Below are 14,932 nucleotides of genomic sequence, written 5' to 3'. Positions count from 1 at the left end.
TGGAGGGAAATCCAACTAGAGAGAACTAAGACCACACCAAATGTCCTGTTAGAAGTGGATTTTCTCCCCACTACCTACACTTAAGTAAATCTCTTCTTGGGACTGGTCAAGGGACTTAAAGATGTTGCACCACATCATAGTGTCCTAGAATTCGTACTCATCTAATAGAGTCCAGCCAACTAGAATCATACTTCTCCATAAAAACATTCTTCAAAAACACTCTATCCTCTCCAAACTTCCAAATCTACTTGTCAAGCAAGGCCTTTTCCTTAAGTCGTCACACCTCCTCCCAACTAACTAGATAGTATTTCTTACTATCTGCATCATTCCAGAGGAAATTTCTTTGAAATGTCTCTAGCTTCTTAATCACAACAACATGGCAGCATAAGAGAAATATGAAGTAAATGGGGAGATTGGCAAGCACTGCTTCAATCAGAGTTATTATGCACCCTCCCCCCACCCCCATTTTCTTTCAAGGGGAGAGCTTCTTCTCCACTCTTTCGATGACCGAATCCTATACAATCTTAGGAGGTGTAGCACGCACAACAGAAAATGTAAATTAGTCATGGATGAGTCCCATCCTAACCAAGAGTCCTCACACAGCTTTCCACCTTTTCATCATCCAACTGTCCTCCATCACCACAGATTTGCAAAGTTAATCCCCTGGCCAAAGAGAACCGCGTAGTAGTGTAAAACTGCCTTCATATTTTTAATTGTCCAAACCTCGAGGTTATTTAAGAGTAAAGTCAGTGTATTGAAGGTGAGTAATCTCTGACCTAGAAAACCCAATCTTGAACCCCTCAATAAGACCCTAGGCCCAAGCCTTCTCGAAAATCTTACTAAGAGACTGCAACATAATGGTGAAGGGGAACGGGGATAATGGATCTCCTTGATGCAGTCCCTTAAAGGCTTGAAACTTTCCTCTAGGCGAGCCATTCACCTCTACCGAGCACCACACGGAAGAAATGCAGCACCTTATCCATCCTCTCAACCTATCACCGAAGTCCATTCTACTCAACAAGTAATTTACACTTCCACGCAACCCTATCACACACCTTCTCCGTGTCAATTTTGAAAAAAACACCCATTTTCCCACTTTGATGATAAAAATTGACACATTCACTAGCCAAGAGAACCCCATCAAGGCTTTGCCTTCTGTGCACAAAAGCACTTAACCAATAGAACGATGTTAACCTCCTTCATCCTTCTAATACCAAGCCCACCCCAGATTTGCAAACCTTCTCGCATCTTACCAGTGCTAAGAAAATACCGGTGGCCTAATAGGAAAAGAAATGATGAATCCATGCTTGGGATGGCATATTGGGCCTCAGACGTCTTTATTGCCCGTCTCCAAGGCAGGGAGGGGAGAGATAAGTCGAGTAGAGAGGTAAGGGCTTGATCTTAGCCAATATATATAGAGAGAGAAAGGAATGGAGAGTCAAGATCACGAAAAGGGAATCAAGATCAAGAAAGGGGTATAAAGAGGAGAGAGGAATGGAGAGTCAAGATCACGAAAAGGGAATCAAGATCAAGAAAGGGGTATAAAGAGGAGAGATTTATGAACCCAACCAGGAAGGGTGACGAAGGAAAAAGCGAAAAGGAGGAGAAAAGAAGAAAAGACTACAAAGAAAGAGAGAAGACAGAGGGGAGTGGGAATAAAGGATGTAAGAAATGAGAAAGATGGGGAGAGGGGTGGTAGAAACCAAGATGGAGAAGTTTAAGGGAGGAAAGAAAGATTGAGGGTGAGAGGGGGAGATCAAGAAGAGAAAGAGAGACGAAAGAGAGGGAGGTCGTGTGAGGGAGAGGGGGAGAGAGTGATCGAGTGGAGAGAGGGGGAGAGAGTGATCGAGTGGAGAGAGGGGGAGGGATGTTGATGGTAAGAAAGAGGGGTGGAGAAATCAAAAGAGAGAAACGGGGGGGAGAGAGAGAGAGAGAGTATATGCCGTGCAACCAAACACTACTTACCACTACTCTCTGAGGTAATTCCAAGTAAATACATTGCTTGTCTCCTCCCTTTTGACTACTTACTCTGCTACTCTCTGAGTCTGCCGCACAACCAAACAGAGCCAAGGATTCTGGTTTTTAGCCAAAAAGAAAGAAGGCAATGATGGACGAGGGTTAGGTTATTAAAGTTGTTAAGTGGCTCCATGGAGAAAAGAGATATGGTGGGCTGAAGGTTGATGTTGGCATCCCCCTTGTCTAGGCTAAATAAAATGCTATTAAATAAATAAAATAAAATAAAAAACTACCTGAAAAGAAAAGAACACATTTCCAACAAAATAATCAAAATAATGACTAGATCTAATGGCTAAGATGGCTAGATCACATTTGACTATCATCTTGGAATTATAATAAAGTCTGTCCTTACATACCTCGCGTTTTGCATCAGTAAATTCTTGTGCCACACTTCCTTGGAAAGTGTCTTCTAGACTTTGTGTTGTCTTCTTTTGCTGGTCTGGATTAGTGGGATTCATTCAGCTCATGACTGGGAAGATCCCCAACCTATAGAACAATAAAAAATTGCAAAATTGAAAAATGAAATTATAGTATGTTTGGCACAAGTATACCATCCACTGCCATTCAGTACATGATATGTACGACAGAGTGACAACAGTATATTGCTGACTTATGATTAAATTGGTAAAGAAGCAGATATAACCTCACCAAGTTATGGAAGGTTCAACTTATCACCAAACATAGAAGAAATGAATACATTGTGAATTCATGCTAATTGTTGTAGTAGTTTCATAACTCCGTGCTTCACTCTTAATTTCTCAGAAGGCATATCATAATATCACCATGTAGAAAAACCGAGAAGTACCTTCTCAACACGGATCAAACACGATGTGCAGCAATAAACAACAAGAAAGGAAGCGAAGATCACAATCACACAATCACACAAGATTTTACGTTGTTCGGCAATGTCTACATCCATGGGGGAAGATTTTCCTCTATTTCGATCTAGGGTTACAAACTCTCTTTTGCTTGGCCAAGAAAACCTAATCCCACAACCCTAACATGTGGCTTATATATCACTTCCACTAAATGGAGAAAATTACCGAAATACCCTTTAGTGAAGAATCCGAAAATTAAAATGTGGCTTATATCACTGCCACTATTTCGGTCTAGGGACCTCATACCTCTCATGCGTCCGCGATTGATGCATATGCGAAGATCTGCCAATGAGGTGGCGGATGGGTTGGTGAAAGGAGGAGTACACCGTAGGATACCCTAGTGGTGTTTTACGAGTCCCACATTGGGGTCCAGTGATTCTGTTTTTTTTTTGTATTTCTCTTGTGCCGTCAGGGGTAAGGCTGCATACATCTAGCCCTCCCCAGACCCCGCAATGGCAAGAGCCTCGTGCACTAGGCCGCCCTTTTTTTCTCTTGTGCTGTCTGTCGCACTTATTGTTGGGACATCTTGTCCCTCTCATCCTGTACATTATTCTCTTTCTTGAAATAAATTGTTACCTTAAAAAAAATCTAATGGTGGTTTCTTGAAATAAATTGTTAACCTTTAAAAAAAATCTATTGGGGCGCTGCCCCTGGCACACCAGCGAGCTAACCGCTCGACCCGCATTTGCGTCAGCGAGCTAACCGTGTAGCTCGACCCGTGTGTGCGTCAGTGAGCTAACTGTGTAGCTCGACCCGCGTGTGCGTCCCGCACATTAGTCCGTCAGGGTCCTGTATAATGCCAGAATACAAGACATCTGCACAACACACCATGACATTTAATACCTCAATGTTCTCTGTAATTGAGCATCATTAAGTCACTCAATTTTGAAGTAACTCTGCAGGAATCGTTGGTCGCATTTCTCCAAAGACATGGGGTGCTATGGAGATATTTTTGACATCAATTGCCACTGAAGAATACGAAGCAATGGCTTCTGCCTTAACAGAAATGGGTGCTACAGACAAGGATGTAGACGCCAAGGCATTTGCAAGAGACTTGGAGAAGATATTTTCATCAATACAGGTACGTGCTCATAGTTTCTGTATGGGATGCTTTCTGTTTCTGGAATAAGAAATTTTCCTTAGTCCGAATTGAAACAATAGCTACGATATGATGGGACTGATGAGCTTTACTAACAAAAAAAAAAGGGTCAAGATCCTGCAAGGCAGGCAGTAATTAATTATTGATAACTGAGTACGATCATATATAAATATGAATAGGAAATGAGTCAATTGGTTTGTGTACAAAATCTAATTTTTTCAACTTTCAAATGGTTTATGTTTCAGTCTGATGTTTTCAAGTTTTTGGAGTACTTTATCAAGTTCTTCAGGCACCTGACCAACTTTTGCTTACTATATCCAAGTTTTCCTGGTTCTGTAGAAACAGATTACCTTTTGACCTGACCAGATTATTGATTGAGTTGACTTGTTGGAATAATATCAATTTTCCCTTGTACGAAGAGTCTGACAGGGGAGAAAACAATTCTGATTAGCAATGAAAATGCTGGCATTTATATGATCTCGGGTTTTGATACTCTGCAATTCATTCAATTTTGCATTCTTAGGAGTATATTTGTTTGTGATTTACTTTTGTAACTGAAATATATTCTGAATGGTCCATATGCTCTTTCAATATGCAGGATTTAGATACAGAAATCGTTGTTGCAACAGCCAGAGGACCCAATACAGCTGCTGTCTCTGCTAATCTAGTTGTCGATGAAAGGCAAATGAATGCTTTGTTCCTTGATGTGGTAAGTTTTTTTTTAACGAAAACCTTCAACCATCATTATTTAAATAATGAAAAGGAAATCCATAAAATTTCTGAAATGAACTTCAACACCTTTCTCTTGAGAAAGCATGGGAACAATGCATGACCACTCACCATTTCCTAAAATTTCAGCATATGGAAACCGATTCATTTTTTCTCTTTTGTAGTAGGATGCTTGGGGATTTCCATCTAGTGGTTTTGGGTATAATCTACTCAGTTAGCATTGGTGTATTCTTTGCATTAAGGTCCCGGTATAGAATCATTGTTTCTATTGATTCGATATGAATATGTAAACAGAATGAATTAGTTAATGACTCCACATAAACTAACTAAAATAACTAGGTGTTATTTTATTAGGTCTAGTTATTGGCGGAACCTATCTCGCAGTATGACACCAATCAATAGGTTCCAGAATTAATTAGTTAATGACTCCACATAAACTAACTAAAATAACTAGGTGTTATTTTATTAGGTCTAGTTATTGGCGGATCCTATCTCGCAGCTTATCATGGTTTCGAATTATCCTTTACCCGAAGCACTCATAAGCTTATTTTCAAGAAGTGTTTTTAGACAACAGGAACTCGGTTCCCCAACGGATAATGCAGTGTTCCTCCCCTACCTCTTAAAGGCCCTTCTTTGGAGGGTACCTTTGCTCCACTTGAAATAGCTTTCCGTAGTTTCCAGTGTAGTCTTTGCATTTCGTTTTTTTTTTTTCCAAAAATAAGGTTTAAAAAATTGGTCTAGTATTGAAAGAGCTCTCTAATGAGGACAGTTAACTGGATGGGGTGCAACTTGGATCGGGTTGGGTTGAGCTTTTGCTAAAATATGAATTGGAATCCATGCAAACCCGACCCGATTTTATGGTAAAAGTTCAACCCGAATTCCCAAAATATTGACCCTGAGTTGCACACCTAAGCAGGACCCCAAAGAAAACTTTTATCTCGTACTCAGAAAATTTCAACTGACCAAGTTTCAGTTCAAAACTTGGGCCTCATCAAGTGGCCATTTTTAGTTTGTAGTCTTTGCTATAACTTCCATCAATTTACTCCAAGTTTCAGTAGATATAAATCTCTTTTTCTCTTCTCTTCCTAGACTACAAAATCGCCCACATAATGAATCTGATTTACAGGTACGGGTTAGCGAATCATACGGGCTGAGATTTCCTCGGGAGTTTGCTCTTCTCATGAAACAGCTTTTGTATTTCGACCGTTACACTCGGTTATTAGCTCCGGAACTAAACATGCTCCAGGACCAGAGGATCACCATCGCCTCGAACCGGAGAATCAGCAGCAGGGAGAGGGTCTAACGAAGTCCCAGAATTTAGATAATTTACCCAGATTACTATCACAACTAAATAAATTCTGCATTTGTAAATAGAATATATCCAAAGGTGTTTTAATATTTTTATCCCTCCAGCCTTTTGGGTCCAAAAAGCATTACATAAGATATTGTATATATTAAATCCAGATGGGAATGGCTGCATCTGTTCTGCTATTTCTGTTGCATACATAACAGCAATCCTGCAAAAAACCAGTCACTCGAATCCTCGCAAGACATTGAAATATTATTTTTTTTAAATAATTTTGTTTAGGGTTCTGCGAAGAAAAAACTAAACTGTTGACTTCTTGTGGAATGCTTGTTCAGGGCAAGAGCACTTGGGTCGCCTCATGGAGTTCTGCAATATCCTATGATACTATTGACTTGTTGAGTGCTGATATAAATATGAGAGTGTCAGATATGGTAACACCTAAAAGTCTAGAAATGGGGGCATAACCAGGCACGCATACATATAAAATTATTGATTTGCAATCATACTGTTCAGCAAGATATTACAAACTAATAAATTGTAAGATTAAGCTAGGGAAATGTTATCCGCACTACTGTATTTTGATGAAGGCACTCACTTTATTAAAAGTACGGTATGGCCCGCACCATACGATGATCCAAACCGTCAATTAGATGGGCCACAACCTAAATAGGTTGTCCTCTGAAATGATTTTTGGGGCACAACCTATTTAGGCTGTGGCCCATCTAATGGACGGTTTGGATCATCCTACGGTGCGGTCCATACCGTACTATTAATAAAGTGAGGAGTGCCCTCATCAAAATACAGTAGTGCTGATAACATTTCCCTTAAGCTACTACAAATATAAAATAATCATTAGATAATTAAATTGTAATGCATTCACCAATTTAATATACAGTTCTCTCTGGTCTACACAGTATCCAGCATGAAAGAGACTGATAGGTTATCATTAATATAATATTAGAAGAAAAATCTGTTTAGGTTTTAGGTTTGACGAGAGAGGATAATAATATATATTAATTTAGAAAGTTAATAATAAAATAAGAGTTAAAATAGAATGTAAACACGGCAGGTTGACCTGCCTACATTAAGGCCATGTGAGGTTTTTTTCCATGGCTTTTTAGTTTATCAAAACTTTGTTGACACATCCATATTAAGGCCATGTTTGGTAGCCATGTAAGTTTCTCCCATGGAATATTAGTATATCAAGTGGTGGAAGAGGGACAAGGAGAGATTGAGGGGACATGAATGAGGAGAGGGAAAGAAGTTGCTGAAAAAACAAGGAAAAGAAAACTCTACTCAGTCTGGAGTTCTGGTTTTTCCTTATATTCCAATCACTTCACACTATCTTCTCACTCATGTCCTCTCAATTCTCTCCCTCCCCAACTCTCCCTACCATTTCCTCAACATTTCGCAAGCTAATATTCCATGAAAAAAAAAGTAGCATGGCTGCATAGTGCATTCAAATTGTTATAAACAAATTAAAAAAGCATTTCAAGTGTTACATACCAATCCACAAACAAATAGAGAAGAGGGTAATGTAATAAAGAAATGCAAATGATGGCAATTCCCTATCAACAAACTACAAAAGATAAATCATAAAGAAACCCAAACGCCTCAATTTTTCAAAAATAGGAAATTGAGGTCATGTTTTCAAACCATGAATTCTTTCCATGGAATATTAGTTTATTCAATGGTGAGGGGATAGTAAGAGGACATGAGTGAGGAGAGGGTGAGGAAAGGCTGAAAAAAACAAAGGCAGGGAAAACAAACTCTACTCAAAATACGATTTATTTTTTACCTGTTTCGTAGCCGTTTCTCATCCTCTCCTCAATCCCAGTCTCCTTCCCTACCCTTCTTACCCCTCTCTCACCACATTAGAAATTAATATTCCACTAAAAAACAAATTCGAGGTTGCCAATGCGATGATTCCACAAGTGATTTTTCATGGCATTTGTTGAATAAAATCATAGACATCCATGTATTGGCTTTGGACATCTGTTTAAAAGGATCCGACTCAAAGCCGGCCAGAGAATTATGAGAGTCTAAGAATCCATCTTTTAGGAAATGATATATGCCTAGAGTCACCAAGCGTTTGCTCAAAAGAGAAGAAAAGAAATCAAACGTTTCTAAGCTAGAAGTTGAATGAGAGCCTAACTTTTGCCTTTGATTAAATGACTAATCTGCATTAATGATTCAAAATACAGCACCAAAAAAAAAAAAAAAAGATTTTAAGGCTCTGTTTGCAAGGAATAGATATTAGCAAGCAAAGACAAGCAGCCTTAATACAATAATAGAACATAGAAGAACACATACTTACAGGGAAAGAAGAACAGTCATATGCAAGATTACAACACCAGTAGATCTGATATTTATCCTTATCTCACTATTTATGTAAGAGAAATGGGGGCCAGTTACTACGTTCAGATTTCCATCTTCTATTGCACACTGGCAAAAAGAAAAGAGTTGCTTGAACATGGTGATTAGAAACTGATGGCCCTTGAAATAAACTCTCAGAATGAAATAGAAATTGAGCTAAATTGATTTCTCTGACTAGTGAAATAGAGGTTAGAGACAATCTAAACAAAACCTATCTACCTCTACATGGGAGCTGGGGAGAAGCTATTGAGCTTAAAACAGTCAAGTAAGGATTCAGTTCATTCAGGACTACCCAAAAAAAAACATATTAAAGGGGTGGAAGGGCCAAATTGGGAAGGCATTGGCACAAAACTCCACAGATGTGATTGTCATATAAGAAAAGCATAATAAAAGGCCCTATGCACAGATTCTCAGACATTATCATAGATGCCGAAACTCCATCTTATATTATTGCTTTGGAAAAATATATATTGATTGATGAAGGTCAAATCATCATCCCAGACAATTAGTATAATTTACACAATCTAATGAAACAAACAGTTCATATGAAAGGAAGCCCATTTTTGTCTATTTCAGGGCAAGAAGCTAACTTTTTATATGAAATTCAATGAAATATAAGTTGCAGTGAATATAAAATATAATGGGAAGTGATATTTATGCCCCTTTTCATCACTAGGGACACCCAGCGCCAGTGTATAAATGACTAGGAGGGGGGGTGGGGGGGTGGGGGAGGAGGCAATGTACTTGACGTCAGAAATATCCAGTGGGTTTGATTGCCCCGTACACTGGTGCTGGGTGTCCCTGGTGATCAAAAGCGGCGTAAATATCACTTCCCAATATAATTCATATTAATACATGGAGAAGGATGGTAGAGGGATGTCACGATCCTCGCACAATCGTTACCACCTTGGATGGGACCTGCTTCCTTAAGCAACTGATCTATGATAACTCTCCCATTCACATAGACTTTTGGTTTCACTCTCCAACCCATGATTCAAGTCTCTTAATGCCATAAATAACTCATGTCCCTCGTCCCTTCGGTAACTCATCGTCTTCACGTATTTTGCTTACAATCTACAGAAGTTCTGCATTTCGAATCCTTATGCACTGGATAAACTCTTTCCATTTTCTGCCAATTCCCTCATCTATATTTCTCTTCGGAAAGAGAATGAGAATTTTCCAAAATTTGGAGATCTCCACTTTCGGAGCCTTCACCTCTATCACCAGACCCATTTATCATTTCACTAGGTGAAGAATACCCCATCAGCCTATGAAGTTTTGAGCCCACCATTGGAATGGACTCACTTGTTTCCAAGGATGATTTCTCGGATTTGGCGACATCCAAGGATGTGATGACAACAGATTCAGGTGCTCTTCCTGAATTTTGGGATTTCTTTTCAGATTGTTCAGGGATTTCCTCCCTTTTCTGCTCCATTGCATCTGGAAGACTACTTGGAGCATGTTTTTTACCAGTTGCACCACTTTGATGAACAGGAAATGGAGGGGACAGCAGCGCAGTATCACCCTCTGTTGAATAGTTTACTACGTTGGTGAGCCCATCATCAGAATAGGAAATTCGATCCCCTTGAAGATAACTATTAGCATGAGATGAAGATGTTAAGTTCCCCGTACCTTTATCAACCTCAATTGGTGGATGTGGTATTTGGGTAGGAGTATAACAAGCAATATGAGTTCTGTCTTGAAATGAAAATGAAAGTACCGTAGAACAGGCACCACACTGCAGCTTATGGTGCGTCCTTCTCGACAGAAGAAAATCTGCAGGAAGCTGTAGCAGTTTCTGGCAACGGTAGCATAGAACGAATGGGGCACCACCTGCTATGGGCAGACAATGGCGCTTCAAAGGCTGGCGTTTCTCTTTGTAATGAAACTTCTCTATCTCATGGTCCATGAGTCTCCCCTCATGTACATGGGCACTATGAAAATGTGGAGGGAAATTGGAGTCCATATGCCACCGTGGAGGACTGGCAGGAATAGAACTATGAGAGTGGTGGCACATACCAGGACAAGCCATGCATGGCCCTTGATTGTAACAGATGGGAAGTGGTAACTGTGCAGGGCAATGCAAACAGGGATAATCAGCATGAAGTTTGCAGTTTGTTGCGTGTCCTGAGAAAGGCATTTGTGAAGATCCACATTGTTGGGGGGCCGTTTTCCTTGGCCTGTATGCTCTAGGTGAATTCCAAGGATATTTTGTGTCACAACATTGCAATACTTCTAGCCTGAGATCATGATTATAGCATAAATGCTGCTGGGTTTCAATCTGCGTACTTCTGATAGGAAACCTTTCCTTTGCTTTTCCTCTTTGGACATATGATGGGTCCTGTCCGGGATTGCGATTATAGCACGAAGGCCGCTGAGTTTCCTGTTGGGTACTTCTGATAAGAAACCTTTCCTTTTCTTTTCCTCTACTAAGCTGACCACTCAATTCCTTCACCTTCCTCAAGAGTTCCATTCGGTCATGTTGAAGGTATTCAAGCTTACTGGATGCATACGAATTTGGGCTGTATAAAAGCTCTTCTTGCCCATAGTTTGAAACGATGCCATTTTGATTAACAGTGGGAGAATCACTTTGGTATTGTAGATCCCTTGATCGAAAGCTAGAAGCTGCATCCATATCTGATTCCGTCCATGTTCGTACTGAATAGAAGGCCTCTGAATCCAGTAAATTTCCTTGTTCATGTTCTTTAAATCCATACCTGGTGGATTCTGATAGTTCATCTTCATTCGAACTAACACTGCCGGTAATAGCCGAATCATATTTCTCATTCAAAGACATGGAAGGAAACTTCCTTAGTTGAGATTGCGCTTCAGAATTGATACCCATCTCATTATTCACAAAAACAGTTTCCTTTGCCGGGCTTCCTTTAGTATTCGTAGAATAAACAACCCTTCGGGGTATAAACAGAGTTCTTTTTGATGATAGGGGCAGATGTCGATCAGGGGAATGGTCAGCACGATCATAATTGTACGAAGGGACACTTCCATAATAAGCACGAGAGCTGCTGGTTGTAGGAGATTTTGAAAGAATTCCAAGTTTATTGCCAAGCATTGTGTCGGCCATATCCTCCTCTGAAATTGCACTGTCGCCCACTGATTCAGTAGTTTCTTCCATTTTATCTCTCGGCCTCACGTGGTTAGAGCCATACTGACCATGATAATTGGATTGACTCACCAGTTCATCCAAAGAGGAGTTATCTATTTTAAAATTAATGCTCTCGTCTGATATCGTCTGAGCTGTAAATGGTCGACGAACATGCCCTGGGCTTCCAAAGTTAGAGCCTTTCCCTTCATTCTCATCTGAATTTTCCCTAGTTTCTCCAATTTCTGACAATACTCCCTTTCCGTGGCAATCAAGCTCGCCTGAAGAAGAAACCGCATTTGAATCTGCTCTACCGTCTGAAGAATTCTTATCACAATCCCTCAATCTATCTTCTTCTCTAGTTTCTCCAATTTCTGACAGTACTCCCTTCCCGTGGCAATGAAGCTCGCCTGAAGAAGAAACTGCTTTTGAATCTGCTCTCCTGTCCGAAGAATTCTCATCACAATCGCTCAATTTATCTTCTTTAGTTTCTCCAATTTCTGACAATACTTCCTTCCCGTGATAATTAAGCTCACCCAAAGAAGAAACTGCTTTTGAATCTGCTCTACCGTCTGAAGAATTCTTATCACAATCCCTCAATTTATCTTCTTCACTAGTTTCTCCAATTTCTGACAGTACTCCCTTCCCGTGGCAATCAAGCTCGCCTGAAGAAGAAACTGCTTTTGAATCTGCTCTCCTGTCCAAAGAATTCTCATCACAATCACTCAATTTATCTTCTTTAGTTTCTCCAATTTCTGACAATACTTCCTTCCTGTGATAATTAAGCTCACCCAAAGAAGAAACTGCATTTGAATCTGCTCTACCGTCTGAAGAATTCTTATCACAATGCCTCAATTTATCTTCTTCTCTAGTTTCTCCAATTTTTGACAGTACTCCCTTCCCGTGGCAATCAAGCTCGCCTGAAGAAGAAACTGCTTTTGAATCTGCTCTCCTGTCCGAAGAATTCTCATCACAATCGCTCAATTTATCTTCTTTAGTTTCTCCAATTTCTGACAATACTTCCTTCCCGTGATAATTAAGCTCACCCAAAGAAGAAACTGCGTTTGAATCTGCTCTACTGTCTGGAGAATTCTTATCACAATGCCCCAATTTATCTTCTTCTCTAGTTTCTCCAATTTCTGACAATACTCCCTTCCCGTGGCAATCAAGCTGGCCTGAAGAAGAAACCACATTTGAATTTGTTCTGCCCTCTGAAGAATTCTTATCACAATCCCTCAAGTTATCTTCTTCTCTAGTTTCTCCAATTTCTGACAATACTCCCTTCCCGTGACAATTAAGCTCGCCTGAAGAAGAAACCACATTTGAATTTGTTCTGACCTCTGAAGAATTCTTATCACAATCCCTCAATTTATCTTCTTCTCTACTTTCTTCAATTTCTGACAATACTTGTTTCCCGTGACAATTAAGCTCGCCGGAACAAGAATCTGCTTTTGAATCTGTTCTACCGTCCGAAGAATTCTTATCATAATCCCTCAATTTATCTGGCTCCCTTTCACGGTCCAAATCTGACACGTCTCCATCTGTGGAGTAAGGAATTGGTCCCTTCCTTGAGGTGATAGATTCATTATTTTCAGAGTTATACCTTGTTTCATTCCGCTGAACAGGATTCTTCTCGCATGTTTCTGAGGCACTTCTTACCCCACCAGCATCATAATTTTTAGCTGTTGTGCAAAACAAGACAATAAAAAACTAATACAATAACAAAATAACAACAATGAAAATCTATTATCGGTTAGAAAGTTACCTCGGAGAATTGCATTGCATCCACCACACTGGTACACAGGAATATTGGCTAATTCTCTAAGAACATTCCAACATTTCGGACATCTGACGAAGCGGTCTTTACCAGGTGTGCTCACCATGTTCCTCCAAAGCGTAACTCACCCTAATATTTCATCAGAACTTTCAACTTAAGCTGAAAAGGGCTACCAAGAAATATAAGGACGCTAGAAATTAAAAAAAAAAAAATCCTGAAATAAGACAGAATATGGAGAAAAACCCCAGCAGAACAAGGGTTACAATGTTAACAAAATTGTGGGAGTTGAACTAGAAGTGAAAAGGATTCATTTGGGAAAGAAACACCCAACTTTTCATGCCCTTGAACCAGACAGGAAAACCCCAAGCAATACAAAATTGAATGCATTGTTGGATTCAACAATAAAAACCTCAATGGGAAATAAAAGGGAAGAAGAGAGAACAAAACATTTCAACTAGCAAATGGGAGAAAACCAAAGCTAATAAATTTCTAAGTCCAAGATCAAAGTCTATAGTGTAAGACCCAAGCCAACCTAGGAATAAAACAATCAACTCAACAAATCAAGCAGATATAAAAGAAAAGGGAAAAACCCAAAGCTGGTACGAATTTCAAGACATAGAAAAAGATTCAGAAGGAAAGCTAGTAACAATGCATCAACTACATGAAGACATTATGAATCAAGAGAAAACCTATAAAATACGAGCAATACAAATACTAGAAATTAAAAATTAAAAGAAAAAGATTAAAACTAATTCAGAAACCCTAAATTATCATGAACTAGGTCAAGAGCAACAGAAAACATGCAATTTCTCATTCAAAACTGAAAATTATAATTAAAAAAAATACATTTCAAATTAAAGACTAGATCTTGAAATAAAGAAACCCTAAATTCTGGCTCAAAATAAAAATAGAAAACAGAATTTATGAAGCTAAACTCACATACTACATTTCAGATCAAATAAGAAACACAATTCTCAAGAACTAGGTCAAAAAAAAAAATTAAAAAAAATCCATAACATAGCTACATCTCATACGAAACTACAAATACAGTTTTCTTGGTTCAAAGCATTCAATACCTTGAAGTAAGAGAAACCCAACACCAAAATACGCAATCCAGAGGTCAAAAATATATGTAGCAGAAAATGAAAGAAGGAATGTAGATTTTGACCTGAAGAAGCTATAAAAGATGAATATATGTGTATATGAATTTCTCTTGTTCTGAGTTATGTATAGAGAGAGAAAGAGAGGGAAAGCTAAACGGATATGGGAGAATTCCTTGCCACGGATCTGAAGCTCTCTCTGAATTTTTTTCTGTAGAAAATGCCACGGTGGAAGAAGACCTTTATTCCTTCTCTCTTGTTTTCCGTGTACGAGACGCTTATGTCCTGCTTCTCTTTTCTAAAAGACGAGAAAGCGAAAGAGCGTTGAATTTGCCGCCACTTGAGGAGAGAGAGAGAGAGAGATGACGTGTTTCCTTTGTACGACGCGTGGAAGAGATAAAACAAGAGATCGCCGATTTGACGAGAAATTATTAGACCTCCTCTATTTTTGCAAGGGCGCCCCTCAGTTTAGCACTCCTCATTTTCCAAAAGGTTGCAAAAATAAAACCACTTCTATCGTGCTACTTGGACAACTTTAACTAAAGTGGAGT

The 14,932-nt window shown here is 39.3% G+C and overlaps 2 protein-coding genes across 5 annotated transcripts in view; one reads left to right on the top strand and one right to left on the bottom strand.

Moving 5' to 3' along the window:
* The window catches only part of LOC143880319 (Protein kinase superfamily protein), a 43,463-nt gene extending 37,163 nt beyond the window's left edge, over positions 1 to 6,300 (top strand). Inside the window, exons 9-11 of the mRNA XM_077383201.1 lie at positions 3,797 to 3,975; positions 4,592 to 4,702; positions 5,849 to 6,300. Coding sequence (XP_077239316.1) covers positions 3,797 to 3,975; positions 4,592 to 4,702; positions 5,849 to 6,025 — 467 coding nt within the window. The 3' untranslated portion in view covers positions 6,026 to 6,300. The remainder of the gene's footprint in view (positions 1 to 3,796; positions 3,976 to 4,591; positions 4,703 to 5,848) is intronic.
* Positions 6,301 to 8,846: 2,546 nt separating this feature from the next.
* LOC143880318 (uncharacterized) lies at positions 8,847 to 14,663 on the bottom strand. 4 transcript variants are annotated; one of them, XM_077383200.1, is made up of 3 exons: positions 14,358 to 14,663; positions 13,270 to 13,440; positions 8,847 to 13,186 (listed from the first exon to the last, which is right to left on the bottom strand). In XM_077383200.1, the coding sequence occupies exons 2-3, from the start codon at positions 13,385 to 13,387 to the stop codon at positions 9,546 to 9,548; spliced, it is 3,759 nt and encodes a 1,252-aa protein (XP_077239315.1). In that variant the 5' UTR covers positions 13,388 to 13,440; positions 14,358 to 14,663; the 3' UTR covers positions 8,847 to 9,545. The 4 variants fall into 4 exon arrangements, with proteins under 4 accessions (XP_077239315.1, XP_077239314.1, XP_077239312.1 ...); XM_077383199.1 differs by having other exon boundaries at positions 13,270 to 13,410; XM_077383197.1 differs by having other exon boundaries at positions 14,450 to 14,663.
* Positions 14,664 to 14,932: the final 269 nt, after the last annotated feature.

The sequence above is a fragment of the Tasmannia lanceolata genome, unplaced genomic scaffold (assembly GCF_043159265.1).
Source record: "Tasmannia lanceolata isolate RefF3 unplaced genomic scaffold, GAP_Taslan_0.1 ptg000006l, whole genome shotgun sequence".
Taxonomy (NCBI): Eukaryota; Viridiplantae; Streptophyta; class Magnoliopsida; order Canellales; family Winteraceae; genus Tasmannia; species Tasmannia lanceolata.
Note: the sequence above shows the minus strand (reverse complement) of the source record. Positions and strands in the feature narration are given on the sequence as shown.

What these genes read in the sequence shown, in the direction of transcription:
- LOC143880318 (XM_077383200.1), bottom strand. Translation starts at nt 13,387, where the DNA reads ATGGTGAGCACACCTGGTAAAGACCGCTTCGTCAGATGTCCGAAATGT. An exon ending in ATGCAATGCAATTCTCCGAG is followed by an intron (nt 13,187 to 13,269) that starts GTAACTTTCTAA and finishes TTTGCACAACAG; the next exon opens with CTAAAAATTATGATGCTGGT.